Source organism: Triticum urartu, chromosome 7, assembly GCF_003073215.2.
Source record: "Triticum urartu cultivar G1812 chromosome 7, Tu2.1, whole genome shotgun sequence".
Classification (NCBI taxonomy): domain Eukaryota; kingdom Viridiplantae; phylum Streptophyta; class Magnoliopsida; order Poales; family Poaceae; genus Triticum; species Triticum urartu.
This window is the reverse complement of record NC_053028.1, coordinates 463,855,115-463,874,762: the sequence shown is the minus strand read 5'-3', so window position 1 is coordinate 463,874,762 and position 19,648 is coordinate 463,855,115. Positions and strand designations below refer to the sequence as shown.

Sequence of the window (19,648 nt, the reverse complement as noted above, 5' to 3'; positions counted from 1 at the left end):
CCGGGTATTTGGCCCAGGTAGCACCCCTTCATCATATGAATAGGAGTGGTGGCATATGTTGCCAAGATGGCGAATTCAGGCATATTGTTATAATACTTTGTAAGGTCCTCGAGAATAATCAATAAAGTGGTCGTATGCATCTCACAGATGCAGAGACCGGGGGTCATCCTCCTTTTCTAAAAAAATAATAAAAAAAAGATGGCGTTCTAAAGAAAGCCCTAAAGCGTGTTTAACGAGACTATGTGCCTCCATATTAGAATCGCGCCCCTCTTGAAGGAGCAAGCTGCAAACTATGCTATTTTCCCTGCTAATACATCTTATGTTATGGAAAGTTGTTATTGCTGTTGTGGATCTGCTGAGCCCATGAGAATGCTGGTGTGGATCTGCTGGGCCCATGAGAATGTGGAAAACATACAGTTTCCTTTACCTGACGCAGGGCCATGCCACACGTCCAAGACAAGACACCCCGTGGTGCTTACCCCTGATGAGAGCAACACCGCTGAAGGCACAAGTCAACCCTTGCTGCCTGATGTATGGTATCATATCATGTATCATATCATCCTGCTCCCTGTATTGTAATTCTCTGCCCACTGCCCTGGGTTGAAAGTTGAAACCTGCAAAGTGGTCGCCTTTAAGCAAAAAGGAGGAGTTGAAAAGGTTGCAAGATCTTAGTTATATTTCACGGGGTCAATCCATCCATCCATCAATAGCCGCACTACTGTCTTCTCTTCTCCAGCGGACAGGTAATAACTACCTCAGGCGTCCGATCAACTTGCCTAGATCCACTAGACGTTATCATCTTCGACCTAGGAGTACCTACCTAGTGGCTGACAAGCTGCACACCAGGTGCTCGATCATATGTTTGGCAGAGGCCCGCATTCTCTTTCGCGTTGCGAGTGATAGTGTTTGGACAATCATTTGGTTTGGGAATTGAGGCCACAGGTGTCTTGTTAAGCAGGGAGGAGTGAAGAACATGAATTGCATCTGGCAATTATGCTTTTTGGGCTTTTGTCGAAAAAAGAATAATATGCTTCCCGCGTTGTGTATGATGGTGTGCCCAGATGAACACATTTGCCTTTCCGGTTCCCATCACTCGATTCATCTGATGATTCTGCTTTAATTTCTCCCAACAAGTGTCACTTCGTTATCCCTTTTTTTTTCTCCATCTTCTTTATTCGTTCATTTCTGTTATTGTCAGTCTGTGTTAATCAACAGGAATAACTGCACAAAATGCAGCTCCCTGAAATGAATGGTTCTTCATTGAACTCAGCCATTTTGCACAAGGCAATTTTAACATCAGTACAAGAGCTGCTGCATGCAAGATATACACGAGGTATCATTCCAACCCACCACTTTCCATTTAGTTTTCATGTTCAGTTACAGTTATGAAGATACTGTAAGCCGAAGCACGAGGCAGAGCAACCAGAGGATCCCTGACTCACTCATCATTATGAGCTTGAATCCTATGCTGTGCTAAGATAAGTCAACAAAAGCCTCTCATTATCGACTCCACTTACGCTCTGCAAATGGCATGGCATGTAGAGCAGACAGGACATGTTTCTGCATCGCCTATCATCGGCTTACTCCTTAAGCACTAAGGAAGAAATCTGTACCAAAGGGCAGTTATTCCAGTGACTTTTATATCATGATGGTTTTTAGATAGGACAAGATACTCTTGGGTGAGCAGCTAATCGTTATACTCTTGCTTTGCATGCAATTAGGCAGGCCAATCATGGAGGAATGGAACTTACTTAGGGGGCTAGCCGATATATAGGTTTGCACTTTGTACTGATGCGTATATTAGTAGATAGTAACACCCTTGTTAAGAGATGTCCTACTAAAGAAGATGCATGCAAGTGGTGTGGCTTATAAGCCAAAAAGCTAAGTGTCTTTCCAGTAAAGCTCCCCACATTACATGTAAAGAAGAGATACTAAACATTTTGTTAACATGGAATGTGAGGAGCTGTCGTTGCATGGAGGATCAAGAATAAAGTGGTATTTCTTTTATAGGTTATATAGAAAGATAGTACAATTCGATAGGCTCTTAGGAGTCGGTGAGAATTTTGAGGCACATGTAGGTGCAGCATGGAATCGTATGCACCTGCTTCCACATTTATGTAAAGAGATCTGAGTAACCATAGGTAATCCACTAATCCAACTTGTCGGGTGTAATAGACAGATAATATTTGGGTATAAATCAAGATACAGTATATCTTTGGTAAGTAAGTAATGCAGGAGGGAGAAAATTACCCCCTCAGTTAATTTAACAAGGGCTCATGTATGTAGAATTGATAAAGGTGCATTTGGTTTACTGAAAATTATTGGTGTTGCAGAACGCAAGGAGAACACAAATTTTACTGTGCCACCACAACAAACACTTCCTGATGGTTGGACAATGTTGCAGGTATTCTTTTCTATCTCTATGCATACATTTTTTTTGCGAAAGTCTCTACTCATATGAATAATTGCTTCTGTTAACCAATTTGTTGATAACCACTCTATCTTAGCTTCTGAAAATAGCTTCGTAAGTATGGTACATTAGAATGTAGTGCATACTTCATTTGCAGTTAGAAAACCACTTGTGCGGTAACATCAACATTCATCTCGGTACCGAAAAGGGGTTTCCCCCCGCTTTGTATTCCAAAGCAACCAACACCAATACAGGATCGCTGGGGCGAACAGCACAACAAGCCCAAAAGAAAAAAGAAGAAGAAGCAAATGCCAACAACGGCAGCTCGACAGAGCGCGGATGACCTGCCACCGCTACGCCCACCAGAGACAAACCACTACAACCCGAGGCTCCGGACCACCACGTACAAAACAACACCTCCAAGAAGGAAAGCGACGCCGACGACGCTGCTGCCCGGACATGTCCTAGGGTTTCCCCGGCACGCGGAGGGAGGTGGGGGATGGATATCACCGACACCCTCCAGGAAGGAATGGTGGCACCCACAGGTGTCACCGCATCGGGGCCGAAGACCGGCAAGGATTTCTCCCATACTCCAATCCCCACTGCCCAACGGACCGGAGCCGACCAGCCAGACCGCCGCCCACCACCATGCGCCATCGCGGTTGCGCCGTCACCCACGCCGCCTCACTGCGAACACCACCACGAGGCCAAGAGGACCGGAGAGAAGCGCCCCGCGGAGGGAGAAGCAGCACCGAAGCCGAACGGGAGGGAACCACCTCCACCGCCGTCGTGCGGGAGGCCAGAGCCTCTGGCACTGTCGCGGTAGCCGTCCGGACGCGGCAGCAGGGCATGCCAGGCCACCCCTGGCCCGGCCAGGCCCGAAACGGGCCCGCTAAGCCCCGCCGCCACGCTGCAGCAAGCCGGCGATGGCGCCGCAGCACCCTGCCGCTCATCGCCTCTCCCTCGCCTCTCGGAAGCCACGAAGCAGACCCACCCCGGAATGGTGGCACCCGCAGGTGTCACCGCATCGAGGCCGAAGACCGGCAAGGATTTCTCCCATACTCCAATCCCCACCGCCCAACGGACCGAAGCCGACCAGCCAGACCGCCGCCCACCACCATGCGCCATTGCGGTTGCGCCGTCACCCACGCCGCCTCACTGCGAACACCACCACGAGGCCAAGAGGACCGGAGAGAAGCGCCCCGGGGAGGGAGAAGCGGCACCGAGGCCGAACGGGAGGGAACCACCTCCACCGCCGTCGTGCGGGAGGCCAGAGCCTCTGGCACCGTCGCGGTAGCCGTCCGGACGCGGCAGCAGGGCATGCCAGGCCACCCCTGGCCCGGCCAGGCCCGAAACAGGCCCGCTAAGCCCCGCCGCCACGCTGCAGCAAGCCGGCGATGGCGCCGCCAGCACCCTGCCGCTCATCGCCTCTCCCCCGCCTCCCGGAAGCATCCCCCAATAGCTGAGAGAATTTCCATCTAATGTGAAGGCTCATTCTCCAAGACGAGGACATTCACTACACTCGCATAGTACTCTCCAAAGCTTACATAATGCAACAAGGCAAAAGTATGAAAGCATCTTCAGGAGCATGTTCAGGTTCAATGTTACTGCTATCAAAATTGTCAATCTCCCGCAGAGCAAACTCACTTTCAGGAAAAAGACTGGGGTGGACTGAGGTTTCAGCTGGAGCTCCAATAGCCACTGCATCCCCCCTTGAGACACAAGGTCAGAACGCGTCAAAAAAAAAGACACAAGGTCAGACAAAACCGATTAGGAGATGCACATCCACTCGACCACTTGTTTCCATTCAGTTTCATGCACTCTGAGGGCGGGTGTATCTGCTCATATTTCCACTCCCCCTTGCTCCTTGACTTGGCCTTGAAATTTTGATGGACTGAATCTGAATGTGATTACGATCTTTATTGCCTTATCTGTGAATAGCCTAGATACATCAGCTCTTAACTTTTTTACTCTACTTTCTCTCTTCAATGAACAGGCATTGCTCTCGCCATCCTTTTAAAAAATTGCATTAGGTAAACATGAGCCATTCTATGGAACCATAATTTGTACCAGGAACTTCTTGCGAGCCATCAGTGATTTTCTTATATATCGCCATCATTATCGCTTCATGCTTTTAGCTAGGCCCCACTACTCCACTTTAGTACTCACCAAGGTCCCCCACAAAGCCACCTGCCTTTCTCATCAAATGCCCCCTCACTTACCTTTAATTATTCCATCTCACAGTTAACTCAACACCATAAAGACCTCTCCCACACACTCTCACAAATTGCACACACAGACACAGGTAGTAGTGAAGTACCAGAGCTACAGCTTGGGAGAGGCCATGAAGAGTTCTTCAGTTGCACCAAGCCTGAAACAGAAGCAAGGAGATGCTAGCAAACTGCAGGATGGTGTCCCCAACAACCTTGAGCTTAGGCTTGGCATCTCTTCAGACAATGGCCTGAGTAGTGGTGGTGGTGGTGCTACTACTCCATGGCTTGGTGTTGGAGTGCACCCTTGGAGCCTGTCCGCCAGGCAAGACAAGGCAGCCCTGGAACAACCTCAGCAGAGGCCTAATGAGTGTCCTGCCCACAGGTTTGGTTATCAGTTACCACAAACTAATTGTTGTTTCTTCACAATCATGTCATGAAAGTATGATGGTATGTAGGCTGAAACGAAGTACAGTTCTGAGTACTAGCAATACAACCTCGATATAACTTTATGAATATAGAACATGCTTTGATTAAATGAGGGTTCATGTATAAATAAGTTTTAAGTTTGTCCTTAATTTGATCTCACCAGAACATATTCTGGAATGGTATAAGGTACAAATGTCAACGGAACATAGAGAATTTGCATGTAAAGAGAGGAGAATGCGAAAAGTAAAAGAGGAAATAAATACAAAGGTAAACAAGATTATATGAGAAACAAAACAATTCCCTTCTCAAAGAAAAGAAACAGAACAAGCTAGAATAGATGGAGTGATATTGTGGTAACATACTAGCATGTCTCAACCTTATGTCCTCGTTCGCCGGAAAAAGAGTTCATGTCTTGTTGTCATGAACTCCACGCGAAGAGGCGGTTAATCTTGTTGGCTTGTCTTTCACTGTCTCACCAAGTTTCGCTAACAATTTTCAGAGAAGATCGACCTCAACTGGTCGGATGGCCACCGGTGCGCACATTCCGCAAGAACCTGTCTGCCACATCCACGAGGCCTGCATATTCTGGAGACCTGAGCAAAGTGGAACCATGCTATGAAGAAGAAGACCATGGAAACATAAACACTGGAGTTTCAGTACAAGAGAGGCCAGCCATGTTCGTGAAGGTGAACCTGGAAGGGTACGCTGTTGGGAGAAAGATTGACCTGAAGGCACACCACGGCTACGGCTCGCTGTCCGGTGCTCTGCAGAGCATGTTCCATGGCTTCTTGTCAGGTAACAATCTTTGGTTTGCACTGCACCCAAGTATGATCAAACTCCATCTTGCTCATGTTCACTGACATTTATGAGCTGCTTGGTTGATTTCAGATGGCCATGGGAGGATTGCAACCAGAGAGGATGAAGAGCAGCTGGAATATCACAAGGGCAAGGGCACGATGAAGAACTACATCCTTCTGTACGAGGACAACGAGGGCGACCGCATGCTCGTCGGTGACGTTCCGTGGGAGTAAGTCGAGGGATCGGCCGGCATATACGCCGTTCACTTTTTTTATGCAAGTTGAAGTGGTCATTGATCGATCTTTCTTGCAGGCTGTTCGTCGCTTCGGTGAAGAGGCTCTACATTGCCAAGGACCCTAGAGCTGACAAAAGCAACAAGAAGTAGAACAACGGTGGGTGTTCTTGATGCTGGCACTGCATAACAGCTGCACACCGTTTGTCATCACAAAGTTTACTGCATTTATTAGTCGAGTGACAGTACAACCGTTTGCTTTCTGCGGTTACAGGATGATCAGGTGTGAGGCAGTTCCTGTGCAACTAGCGGACTGCAAATGACAACAGGAAATTTCATAGCCCCAACCTGCATGGATCTCTCTCGTGGATCATGCAGATATGGTCTTCCCCTCTAATGAGCTCACCTGTGGTGTGTCTAGGGGCGTAGTGCGATTAATTACTGTAGGAAGTTTTGCTTGTGCAATCGAATAGATAGTGGATTAGCTAATGTTCATGTAAAATAACGCAGGGTGTAATTATGTACTGTACCATATATGGTGAAATAGGTAGTACGTCAACGGTACACTGACATGCTGAATCTTCTCCTTGGAAGTGTTTTATTGATCGGCGTGCAGCTTTTATGCTCTCATCAAAGTTTGTTTGAGGAATTTAACCTATTCCGTGGGAACATGAATCTTGTCACAGAAACGCGCAAACCAGTTTATGCCTCTTGTGGTGGATTATGACAATCCAGTTTTTTTTTTTTTTTTTTTTTTTTTTTTTTTTTTTTTTTACCGAGAAATCGCCAGGAGTGCTGCCTACTGCATTAAGGAGAAGAATATTACATGTTGGGCATGTTGTGGAAGGGGACATTGCCAGAAACTGTTAGCAACCCACCATTGATTCACTTCTCAAGAACACGAATTTGAGTTACAGGCCTTGATACAAGAGGAACTAGAACATAAAAGCGCGCGTTGCCGCGCTCGTCTACGTTGAAGAAAGTATGGTATAAATATTTGACAAATTTGAATTAACCTAGAATTTGGATCAAATATGCTCTATCCATATATTCAGCGTTCATGCAATAAGAGTAATAGTAATCAGTCTAAACTGAAACACGAAATGTTTTTTTGGATTAAAGAGAAAGACAGGGAGAGGGGTGACCAATGGGGCGTGAAAAAAATTAATGTTTAAATCACGTTTCATAAAGTTCTTTCTAAAACAAAATGTTGAGCATCAACACACCGAAATAGTAAGGATATTTTTAATTTCAAATTATTTGTTGTGAATTTACGATTTATCCAAGAGCATGTGAGTACGAACCTCATTTTGAATATCTAGAGAAGTAGATTTTATTTGTCCTTTTCTCTAGGATATACGTAATTTTCTGTCGGATATACGTAATATTTTGTTAGGGGTGGGTGGACGCATACCATGATGCAAGTTGTTCATACTTCCCATAATACACTAATCAGACTTGACTTGTCCACTACAATTGTAAGCAAGCAAACAAATGGCAACAGATCAATTTAGCGTGAAACGACAACTCGACCAACGTAATGGGGTGTAAGCAGACTCGACGGAAAAACACAGTTGTTGGGGGTCGTTGGGTTGGCAGAATCATTGGGAGCGCTTGCTGGGCCGGGTCACCTTGCTCCGTTCTTGGCCCACTTCATCAGAATGCACCTGGATCAATCTGCAGAGCAGCAGCCCTGATAAGCTGGGCTGGCCATCTAGTGCCATGCGTGACGGCAATGAATGATGGTAAAAACGCTGTGCTGGGTGGCAGATGGATCCTGTACGTTCACGAGCATCATCTAACGGCTAAGGAGTTTAAATCGCTGTGGATGCTTCCTAACTAGCTCAGTTTTACTGTTTAGTAATTGCTTGGAGAAGTTCAGAGGGAGGAGGAAGAGATAGGGGTGCCAGGAAGTGTTGTGTCGTACCGTGATCTAACCGGATACCCTGGATTTCCGACTACATTCTCCATAGGTCCCTCTTAGATCTTCTTGGATTAGGAAAGGGGGTATTTGCGGCGGTTTCATTATGGGACAACTCGTGATCTTCATATCAATCTAAACAGTTTTTTTGGAAGATCTATCCTTATTCGCTGGCCCTTGTGCTTGTGCTTGTACTTGTAGCCCATCAGGGCTATGTCTAGCCCGTACCGATTCGAGTGCCTACTGATGAGCGAATCAGGCCTGCCATCAACGCAACCGCTCGCTGCTGCTCATGCTTTGTTGTAGGTCTGTTTGTATTTTCATTTTTTTGTAGGTTTTTCTTTGTTTTTTCACCGGTTTCCTTCGGGGTTTTTCTCTTTGTTATTCTTTTATTCTTTTGTTTTCTCACAGGTTTTTTAGGTTTTTTCTTTGTTTGTTATACTTTTCTTTTTTTCTTTGTATTTCTTGGTTTTCTTTGTTTTTCTTTTTGTTTCTTTGTTGGTTTTAATCTCTTTCTTTTCATTAACATATGTCTACCTTTTGTGATTACATAATGTACATTTTTAGCGCAGACATGGAACATTTTTTTGATACACTTTGGACATTTTCAAATACATGATGTGCATTTACAAAAAATACATGTTTTGAACACTCTTTCGAATATGTGGTAACATTTTTCCAAATACCAGTTGCATTCTTTTCAGTGGCAATAAACATTTTTTAAACTACGCACACATTTGTCTTACATTGTATAATCATTTTTAAAAATTTCACGAACATTATTTGGAAGCATGCAAATATTTTATTTAATTTTTCATGATATGTTTTTTTCACCTATGTGCACATTTTTTACATTTGTTCACAACATTTTTAAAAATATCACGGACATATTTTTTGAAACACGGGAATATTTCCATCAAATGAGATGTACATCTTTTTAATGGCACAAAACATTTTTTTTATATTATGCAAACATTGATTTACATTGTATACACATTTAGTTTGAAACATGGGAATATTTTTTTCATTGTCAACATTTTTTTGGAAGTTTTTTAGAACCGCACTGACAAACTTTTTATACTATGTTAACGTTTTTTCAAATTTCATAAGTAAATTTACTTATTTTAAATATATATGTATTTAATTTAAAATATAATAAAAGTAAAAAGACAAAAAAAGAAATTTGGGTGATGTCACCAGGACGAGCCACGTCCTACTGGGCTGGCCCATGGCCGGCGCCCTGTAGACGAGGCGGCTGTGCGCCTCATAGTAGGCGGCACATAGCTTTTTTTAGACAACTTCACGAAGCTTTTATTAAGTCGTCACAACGTTTATAGGGACGAAAGAAAGATCCTCAGGGTGGCCTAACCACACACGGCGGCCACCTCCAAGGGATAAAGCATGCTTCGCTAAGTTGTAAGCTTCAACATTTAAGCTCCTAAATTCATGACTAAACTTGCAGAAATCAAAGTCTGAAGATTGATGAATTATTTCATGCACAATCGCTCCATGAGCCGATGCATTTTCCTCGTTGAGATCCTCCACCACCTGTTTGCAGTCCGATACCACATGAATTCGCCTCTGGCATAGGTCCTCCGCCAACGCCATCGCTTCTCTGATTGCAAGAGCTTCAAGGATTTGTGGAGAGGAAATGTACTTTAAAACCAGCACCGAAGCACGCATGAAGATTCCATCTTCACTCCTGCAAATCGCCCAACTGCACCATACCTAGCATGCCTTGGGATAGCCACATCAATATTTATTTTCATAGAGCCCGGCTGGGGGGGCTGCCACTGGGTCGGTCTGGGAGCACTGAATACCCCCTGCTTTGGGAGCTTTGTGTTGATGCAGTTAATTTCCGCTAGATAGCTAGTGATAAAACCGTTTACAGAATGCGGTGACTGGAAGATATCCTCGTAGATCGCTTTCCGCCGTGCTCCCCATATAGCCCACAGGGTGACAATCATTTGTACGAATGCATTTGCGGCTAGTATTTCATGCAGTGCAAATAGCCAATTCTTGGGACTGTCTCCACCATATGGTGTACAACTTCCTCCGGCGCTAGAGCCCAGATGCTAGTTGACATAGGGCATGAGAGAAGTGCATGTCTCCACGTATCAGTAGCTCCACATAGTCTGCATGTATCCTTAGTAGCCATATTTTGGTGCTTGAGTAATTCCGCAGTTGGCATGGAATGTTTTGCCAAACGCCATACAAACATCCAGAGTTTAGATGGTACATGTATGTGCCAAATATTCCTCCATTTGTTATGCTCATTCTGCGCCGTGAAAGGTCCCTCCTCTTCATGCAGCCAAGCCTCCCGCTCGTGCTTGGTACGAAGGATCATACGATAAGCAAACCTTACACTAAATACACCTCTATTCTCCTCATGCCAGGCCCAAAAGTCCTCTACCTTTTGTGTGCACAAAGGTATCTTCAAAATCTCATCAACATCGAATGCAGTAAAAATAGTTCGGATCCGATCCTCCTTCCACGATGCGGTAGTAGCATCAATTAGTTCAGCGACCTTAGTCGACCGGTTTTGCACCGGTGATGTTATAGGCCTCTTGTAACTGTCTCTCGGAATCCAGTTCTGACTCCAGATGTCCGTGTTCTCACCATCCCCAATCCTTTTAACAATGCCCTGTGCCAGTATGTCACGACCATCCAGTATGGACCACCAAATCTGTGATGGGCGTGGCCCGAGTTCTGCCTCTAATAATGTACACTCCGGGTAATAAACAGCCTTCAGAATGCGGGCACTCAACAATGATTCACCTGTTAGCAGCCTCCATGCTTGGCGTGCGAGAAGTGCCAAGTTAAAAATCTCTAGATCTCGAAAGCCTAAACCTCCCAGATGTTTAGGTCTAGTCATGATATCCCAAGCGACCAAGCTGGGTTTCCTCTTACCTTGTTTGCTTCCCCACGAGAATTATCGTATGATCGAAGTGATGCTCTCGCATTGACCTGTTGGCAGTCTGAAACATGACATGGAGTAGACTGGAATCACATGAGCAACTGATTTGATCAAGACTTCTTTACCTGCCGATGATAAGAGCTTCTCCATCCAACCCTTTATCTTCTCCCACACACGGTTTCGTAGGTATTTGAACGCCCCATTTTTCGAATGGCCCACGTCAGTGGGCATCCCAAGATAGCGTTCATTTAACGACTTCTTGTGCACATTTAAGGTGTTCTTCACTTCCTCTCTTATATTTCCAGGGCACCCTTTACTAAAGAATATTGATGACTTTTCATGATTAACTCACATAGCTGCGCCCCATGTAACAGCATCGGTCAGGACGACACACAGTCAAGCCCAACCCATGTGCTTGTCGAAGAGGCTAGCCCCAAAATCAGTAATTGAGGAGTACTCTTTTTAAAGATCACTCGCGCTACATGTGTGTCACTTGTCACAACCTGTGAGTTTTCCCTTTTTCTCGTAGATCTGTTTATTCAAAACGTTTTATCTCTTTAACCGTGCATCAAAATCTCAAACCAATTTCATCATTGGATTCCTCGCGTCGAGATCTTCAAAACTAGATCTCATGTTGATAGGTTTTGACAAACTTTTTTTTCACAAAAAAACCGGACCGTGAGTACTTTTTTCCTTTTCGGAAGCCATTTCCGAGAGGCACGACCGTGTCTCTCGCAAAGCAAATTTGTGCCTCTCATGGAAGAAAAAAACATGTTTTTTCCGTTTTCATGAGGCACGACCGTACCTCTCGTGGAAGCAAAATCGTGCCTCTCGCAGAAGCAAAACCATGCCTCTCATGAAAGAAAAAAAAGAGAAAATATGTTTTTTTTGTTTCTGAGAGGCACGGCTATGCCTCTTGCGGAAGCAAATCTGTGCCTCTTGCAGAAGAAAGAAAAACACGTTTTTTTCATTTTCCGCGAGGAACGACTATACCTCCCGCGGAAACAAAACCGTACCTCTAGTAGAAGCAAAACCGTGCCTTTCACGAAAGAAAAAAAAGAAAACATGTTTTTTCCGTTTCCGAGAGGCACGACCGTGCCTCTCACGGAAGAAAAATCATGCCTTTCATGGAAAAACACACATATTCTCGTGTAATTTTTTCAGAAAACAATTTGTCGAAAGCTAAGGAAGAGCGGTAGAAAACCGAAAAGTTAAAAAATTAGAAAGAAAAATAACCATCTAAAAGTTGAAAACGCATGCGAAAAAAATAAAATAACAAAATCTGGAGAAAGCGCGCGGTGCGCGACACATGATGACGGCTGAGAGCGCACCCCGGCCCATCCCGTGTGATCGTTGGGGAGGCTCCCGAAGGAGTGCTCCTCAACTAGTTGCTCTCGGCTAGCCCATTTATGTGTATATTGCAAGAAGCTCTTGACAAAGGCATTTCCTATTCATGTCATTTCCTATTCGGCGCTTCAGGCGTCGGTTACAATGCGCACACCCCATCCTTCACTCGGGCTCGGCCCATTTTATTAATATTTTCCTTCTTCGTAAACACCCTGAGCAAACATCATGTGCAATTTTGTTTTCCTTTTTCCTTTCGAGAATGACCCAACAGATTGATGAAGCTTCTATAAGCTTCCAACCTTTTTTGAAGCTTCTTTCCATGTTTTCTTATTTTCTCAATGGTTTTCATTTCATTTTTTTCCTTTGTAATTTTTCAAAAATTCCTGTAGTTTTTTTAAATTGATGAACTATTTTTGAATTTCTGAATTGTTTCTCAAAATTGATGTTTTTTCCAAATATGAGAACTTTTGTTTTCAAAATTGATGAACTTGTTTAAAAATCCATGAAGATTTTTAAAAATTGATGAACTTTTTGTCGAAATTCATTATTTTTTCAAATTTTTGAATTTTTTGAAAATTAATGAAATTTTTAAAAATCGATAAACTTTTTCAAATTTGACAAATTTTTGTCTAAAATGGTGAACATTTTCAAATTCCTAGACATATTACTAAACTTTTTAATTTTTTGAATTTATGAACTCTTTTCGTGAATTTATGATTTTTTTAAATTTGATGTAAAGTCAACAGTCAACAACTTGACCACTTGTCCATGGTCGTGAACAAAGGTCAACCAGCAACTTTTTAGACAACTCAACCAGCGATGAGCCAAATGCGATCGAGCGAGCGCCCATGTATAATGGGTCGATGACCCACAAGTATAGGGGATCAATTGTAATCCTTTTGATAAGTAAGAGTGTCGAACCCAACAAGGAGCAGAAGGAAATGACAAGCGGTTTTTAGTAAGGTATTTTCTGCAAGCACTGAACTTGTAGATAACAGATAGTTTGATAGTAAGATAATTGTAACGAGCAATAAGTAGTAAGAGTAACAAGGGGCAGCAAGGTAGCTCAATCATTTTTGTAGCAAAGGACATGCTGAAACGGTCTCTTATAATAAGCAAAGCATCCGTGAGGACACACGGGAATTTCGCCTAGTCTCTTTCATCATGTTTGTTTGATCCGTATTCGTTACTTACCGGTGCTTGGGTGTTGTTCTTATTTGAACAAGCCCCCACTTATGATTACCCCCTCTCGCAAGCATCCGCAACTACGAAAGAAGAATTAAGATAAATGTAACCATAGCATGAAACATATGGATCCAAATCAGCCCCTTACGGAATATTGCATAAACTAGGGTTTAAACTTCTGTCACTCTAGAACTACTCCACAATGCCTTCTCTTAGGCCCAAAGATGATGAAGTGTCATTTAGTCGACGTTCACATAACACCACCAAGGGAAACAACAACATACATATCATCAGAATATCGAATAAATATCGAATTCACATGATTACTTATGACAAGACTTCTCCCATGTCCTCAAGAACGAAAGTAACTACTCACAAATCACATCCATGGTCAAGATCAGAGGGGTATTGAATAGCATCAAGGATCTGAACATATAATCTTCCACCAAATAAACCAACTAGCATCAACTACAATCAACACTACTAGCAACCCATGTATACCAATCCGAGGTTTTGAGACAAAGATTGAATACATGCTAGAGATGTACTAGTGTTTGAGATGAGATGGTGCTGGTGAAGATGTTGATGAAGATTGGTTCTCGGACGATGAGAGGATCGTCGGTGATGACGATGGCTTTGATTTCTCCCTCTCGGAGGGAAGTTTCTGCGGCGGAATCTATTCGCCGGAGAGCAAAAGTGCTCCTGCCCAGGTTCCGCCTTGAGACGGCAGCACTTCGTCTGAAATAGTCCTTCTGATTTTTTCTAGGTCAAATGGCATCATATAGGAGAAGATGGGCCCTGGAGGCCTACCAAGGGCACCACAAGCTCGGGAGGCGCGCCCCCAGGCTTGTGGCTGCCTGGTGGGTCCCCCTCTAGTATTTCTTTCACAAATAATTTTAATATATTCCAAAATAATTCTTCATCAATTTTCAGCTCATTTGGAGTTGTTTAGAAGAAGTGCCTCAGATGTAGCCCTTTGCGGTCCAGAATTCCAGTTGCCGGCAATCTCCCTCTTCATGCGAAACTTGCAAAATAAGAGAGAAAAGGCATAAGAATTGTATTATAAAGTGAAATAACAGTCCATAATGCAATAAATATCAACATAAAAACATGATGCAAAATGGACGTATCAACTCCCCAAAGCTTAGACCTCGCTTGTCCTCAAGCGAAAGCCGAAATCGATAATCATGACCACATGTTTAGAGAGAGAGGTATCGATAAAAATAAAATATGGACATGGAAGCATCATGGTCATTATCATAACAACAATATATCATCATAAAACTTCTCATGCTAGAGTAACAATTCATTCACAAGCTAAAGTATAAATCATAAACTTTACTAGAAACTAACAAACTATACTCTCTATCATTGAAACAATCACAATCCATCATATTTTCAGAAAGAGTCTATGTAAGAGCTTTGATTAGCAAGTTCACATACTCGACCATCATATAGTCTTCTATGATTGCTGACACTCAAGGCATATTTATAGAGCAAAAGTCTTAGTCAGACACATAGAAAGATAGGGGCTTTTGATTTCGCCTCCCAACTAATTTACCTCAAGGGTAATGTCAACAATAATAACTCATGATCACCTACATCCAACTGGATATATATGTTTGGATCTATCTATCACATGATGCTTGCCACTAGAGAGTACATAGAGAGGAATAGGGATAAACACTAATGACTCTTGCATAAAAGTAAATACATGAAAGCAAATACGTGAAAGTAAAAGATAGGACCTTCGCAGAGGGAAGCAGAGGTTGTCATGCACTTTTTGTTTTTGAATGTGTGATAACCCACAAGTATAGGGGATCACAATAGTTTTCAAGGGTAGAGTATTCAACCCAAATTTATTGATCGACACAAGGGGAGTCAAAGAATATTTGCAAGTATTAGCAGTTGAGTTGTCAATTCAACCACACCCGGAGACTAAATATCTGTAGCAGAGTGATCCGTAGCATAGTAATTTGATAGTTTGATAGTGGTAGCAACGATAGCAACAGTAATGGTAACAGTAGCAGTAATAGTTCTGTAGCAATTGTGACAGTAGCAACAGCAATAGTAACTTAGCAAAGATCAATATATGGGAAGCTCGTAGGCATTGGATCGGTGATGGATAATTATGCCGGATGACATTCATCATGTAACAGTTATAACCTAGGACAACACAGAACTAGCTCCAATTCATCAATGTAATGTAGGTGTAGGATCAGAAGTATGTCTAGAGGGGGGGGGTGATTAGACTACTTGACCAAATAAAAATCTATCCTTTTCCAAATTTTATATCTTGGCAGATTTTAGCAACTTAACACAAGTCAAGCAATCAACCTACACATGCAATTCTAAGAGTATTGTTGGGGAATGTAGCATGCAATTTCAAAAATTCCTACCATCATGCAAGATCTATCTAGGAGATGCATAGCAGCGAGAGGGGGAGAGTGTGTCTACGTACCCTCGTAGACCGAAAGCAGAAGAGTTAGGTTAACGCGGTTGATGTAGTCGAACATCTTCATGATCCAACCGATCCAATTACCGAACGTACGACACCTCCGTGTTCAGCACACGTTCAGCTCGATGATGTCCCTTGAACTCTTGATCCAGTAGAGGGTCGAGGGAGAGTTCCGTTAGCACGACGGTGTGGTGACGGTGATGGTGATGTGATCCGCGCAGGGCTTCGCCTAAGCACTACGACGCTATGACCGGAGGAGTAAACTATGGAGGGGGGCACCGCACACGGCTAAGAGAACAATTTGTTGGGGAACACAGTATTTCAAAAAAATCCTACGATCACGCAAGATCTATCTAGGAGATGCATAGCAATGAGAGGGAAGAGTGTTTCCACGTACCCTCGTAGACTGAAAGCGGAAGCGTTTAGTAACACGGTTGATGTAGTAGAACGTCTTCGCGATTCAACCGATCCTAGCACCGAACGTACGACACCTCCGTGTTCAGCACATGTTCAGCTCGATGACGTCCCTCGAGCTCTTTATCCAGTTGAGGATGAGGGAGAGTTTCATCAGCACGACGGCATGGCGACGGTGATGATGTAGTTTGATACGTCTCCAACATATCTATAATTTTTATTGTTCCATGTTGTTATATTATCAATCTTGGATGTTTTATAATCATTTTATAGTCATTTTATATCATTTTTTGGTACTAACCTATTGACATAGTGCCAAGTGCCAGTTATTGTTTTTTCCATGTTTTTTACATCGCAGAAAATCAATATCAAACGGATTCCAAATGCCACGAAACTTTACGAAGAATTTTTATGGGCCAAAAGGAATACAACGGGCCCTGGCTACGCCTAGGGGGTGCCTCGAGGGAGGCACAACCCACCAGGGCACGCCAGGAGGCCCAAGCGCGCCCAGGTGGGTTGTGCCCACCTCGGGTGCCCCCCGGACCGCCTCTTTACTCTATAAATACTCCAATATTTCCAGAACCCTAGGGGAGTTGACGAAATATTCATCCAGCCTCCACAGAGTCCAGAACCACCAGATCCAATCTAGACACCATCTCGGATGGGGTTCATGATAACCCACAAGTATAGGGGATCGCAACAGTTTTCGAGGGTAGAGTATTCAACCCAAATTTATTGATTCGACACAAGGGGAGCCAAAGAATATTCTCAAGTTTTAACAGTTGAGTTGTTAATTCAACCGCACCTGAAAGACTTAATATCTGCAGCAAAGTATTTAGTAGCAAAGTAATATGGAAGTAGCGGTAACAGTGGAAAAAGTAACAGTAGTAGTTTTTGTAGTGATTGTAATAGTGGCAACAGAAAAGTAACTAAGCAAAGATCAATATGTGAAAAACTCGTAGGCAATGGATCAGTGATGGATAATTATGTCGGATGCGATTCCTCATGCAACAGTTATAACATAGGGTGACACAGAACTAGCTCCAGTTCATCAATGTAATGTAGGCATGTATTCCGAATATAGTCATGCGTGCTTATGGAAAACAACTTGCATGACATATTTTTTCCTACCCTCCCGTGGCAGCAAGGTCCTATTGGAAACTAAGGGATATTAAGGCCTCCTTTTAACAGAGTACCAGACCAAAGCATTAACACTTAGTGAATACATGAACTCCTCAAACTACGGTCATCACCGGGAGTGGTCCCGATTATTGTCACTTCAGGGTTACCAGATCATAACACATAGTAGGTGACTATTGACTTGCGAAATAGGATCAAGAACTCACATATATTCATGAAAACATAATAGGTTCAGATCTGAAATCATGGCACTCAGGCCCTAGTGACAAGCATCAAGCATAGAAAAGTCATAGCAACATCAATCTCAGAACATAATGGATACTAGGGATCAAACCCTAACAAAACTAACTCGATTACATGATAAATCTCATCCAACCCATCACCGTCCAGCAAGCCTACGATGGAAGTACTCATGCACGACTGTGAGCATCATGAAATTGGTGATGGAGGAAGGTTGATGATGACGATGGCGACGGATTCCCCTCTTCGGAGCCCCGAACAGACTCCAGATCAGCCCTCCCGAGAGAGATTAGGGCTTGGCGGCGGCTTCGTATCGTAAAACGTGATGAATCCTTCACTCTGATTTTTTTCTCCCCGAATGTGAATATATAGAGTTGGAGTTGACGTCGGTGGAGCCTCAGGGGCCCACGAGGCAGGGGCGCGCCCTGCACCCTCATGGACAGGTGTGGGCCCCCTGGTGTTGATTCTTTCGCAAGTATTTTTTATTTATTCCAAAATGTGTCTCCATTGATTTTTAGGTCATTCTGAGAACTTTTGTTTCTGCACAAAAATAACACCATGGCAATTCTGCTAAAAACAGCGTCAGTCCGGGTTAGTTCCATTCAAAGCATGCAAGTTAGAGTCCAAAACAAGGTCAAAAGTGTTTGGAAAAGTAGATACGATGGAGACGTATCAGTTCACCATCTCCATTGGTGCCTCTCTGATGATGCGTGAGTAGTTCTTTGTAGACCTTCGAGTCCGTAGTTCGTAGCTAGATGGCTTCATCTCTCTCTCTCTCTCTTGATTCTCAATACAATGGTCTCTTGGAGATCCGTTGTAGCGACCCGACCTCAGACGGCCAAGTCTCTGTGCTTAAGTGTTATCCCTAGAACGGTGTGCTGACACACTGATACGTCTCCAACGTATCTATAATTTTTGATTGCTCCATGCTATATTATCTACTGTTTTGGACTATATTGGGCTTTATTTTCCACTTTTATATTATTTTTGGGACTAACCTATTAACCGGAGGCCCAGCCCAGAATTCCTGTTTTTTTGCCTATTTCAGTGTTTCGGATAAACAGAATATCAAACGGAGTCCAAACGGAATAAAATCTTCGGAAACGTGATTTTCTCACCGAACGTGATCCAGGAGACTTGGACCCTACTGCAAGGGATCAAAGAGGTGGTCACGAGGGTGGGGGGCGCGCCCCCCCTAGGGCGCGCCCCCTGCCTCGTGGGCCCCTCGGTGCTCCACCGACGTACTCCTTCCTCCTATATATACACACGTACCCCCAAACGATCAGAACAGGAGCCAAAAACCTAATTCCACCGCCGCAACTTTTTGTATCCACGAGATCCCATCTTGGGGCCTGTTCCGGAGCTCCGCCGGAAGAGGGCCGTCATCACGGAGGGCTTCTATATCATCCTAGCCCTTCTGATGAAGTGTGAGTAGTTTATCTCAGACCTTCGGGTCCATAGTTAGTAGCTAGATGGCTTCTTCTCTCTCTTTGAATCTCAATACAAAGTTCTCCCCCTCTCTTGTGGAGATCTATTCGATGTAATCTTCTTTTTGCGGTGTGTTTGTTGAGACCGATGAATTGTGGGTTTATGATCAAGTCTATCTATGAATAATATTTGAATCTTCTCTGAATTCTTTTATGTATGATTGGTTATCTTTGCAAGTCTCTTCGAATTATCCGTTTGGTTTGGCCAACTAGATTGGTAGTTCTTGCCATGGGAGAAGTGCTTAGCTTTGGGTTCGATCTTGCGGTGTCCTTACCCAGTGACAGAAGGGGCAGCAAGGCACGTATTGTATCGTTTCCATCGAGGATAATAAGATGGGGTTTATTTCATATTGCATGAATTTATCTCTCTACATCATGTCATCTTGCTTAAGGCGTTACTCTGTTTTTAACTTAATACTCTAGATGCATGCTGGATAGCGGTCGATGAGTGGAGTAATAG

The 19,648-nt window shown here is 43.6% G+C and overlaps 1 protein-coding gene across 2 annotated transcripts; it reads left to right on the top strand.

Moving 5' to 3' along the window:
• Positions 1–445: 445 nt before the first annotated feature.
• Positions 446–6,733, top strand: LOC125522833 (auxin-responsive protein IAA25-like). 2 transcript variants are annotated; one of them, XM_048687871.1, is made up of 8 exons: positions 447–743; positions 1,237–1,333; positions 2,334–2,404; positions 4,710–5,005; positions 5,549–5,844; positions 5,938–6,076; positions 6,160–6,239; positions 6,354–6,733. In XM_048687871.1, the coding sequence occupies exons 2-7, from the start codon at positions 1,246–1,248 to the stop codon at positions 6,230–6,232; spliced, it is 963 nt and encodes a 320-aa protein (XP_048543828.1). In that variant the 5' UTR covers positions 447–743; positions 1,237–1,245; the 3' UTR covers positions 6,233–6,239; positions 6,354–6,733. The 2 variants fall into 2 exon arrangements, with proteins under 2 accessions (XP_048543827.1, XP_048543828.1); XM_048687870.1 differs by having other exon boundaries at positions 446–1,333.
• Positions 6,734–19,648: the final 12,915 nt, after the last annotated feature.

What these genes read in the sequence shown, in the direction of transcription:
- LOC125522833 (XM_048687870.1), top strand. Translation starts at nt 1,231, where the DNA reads ATGCAGCTCCCTGAAATGAATGGTTCTTCATTGAACTCAGCCATTTTG. An exon ending in AATGAGTGTCCTGCCCACAG is followed by an intron (nt 5,006 to 5,548) that starts GTTTGGTTATCA and finishes AACAATTTTCAG; the next exon opens with AGAAGATCGACCTCAACTGG. An exon ending in GTCGGTGACGTTCCGTGGGA is followed by an intron (nt 6,077 to 6,159) that starts GTAAGTCGAGGG and finishes TCTTTCTTGCAG; the next exon opens with GCTGTTCGTCGCTTCGGTGA.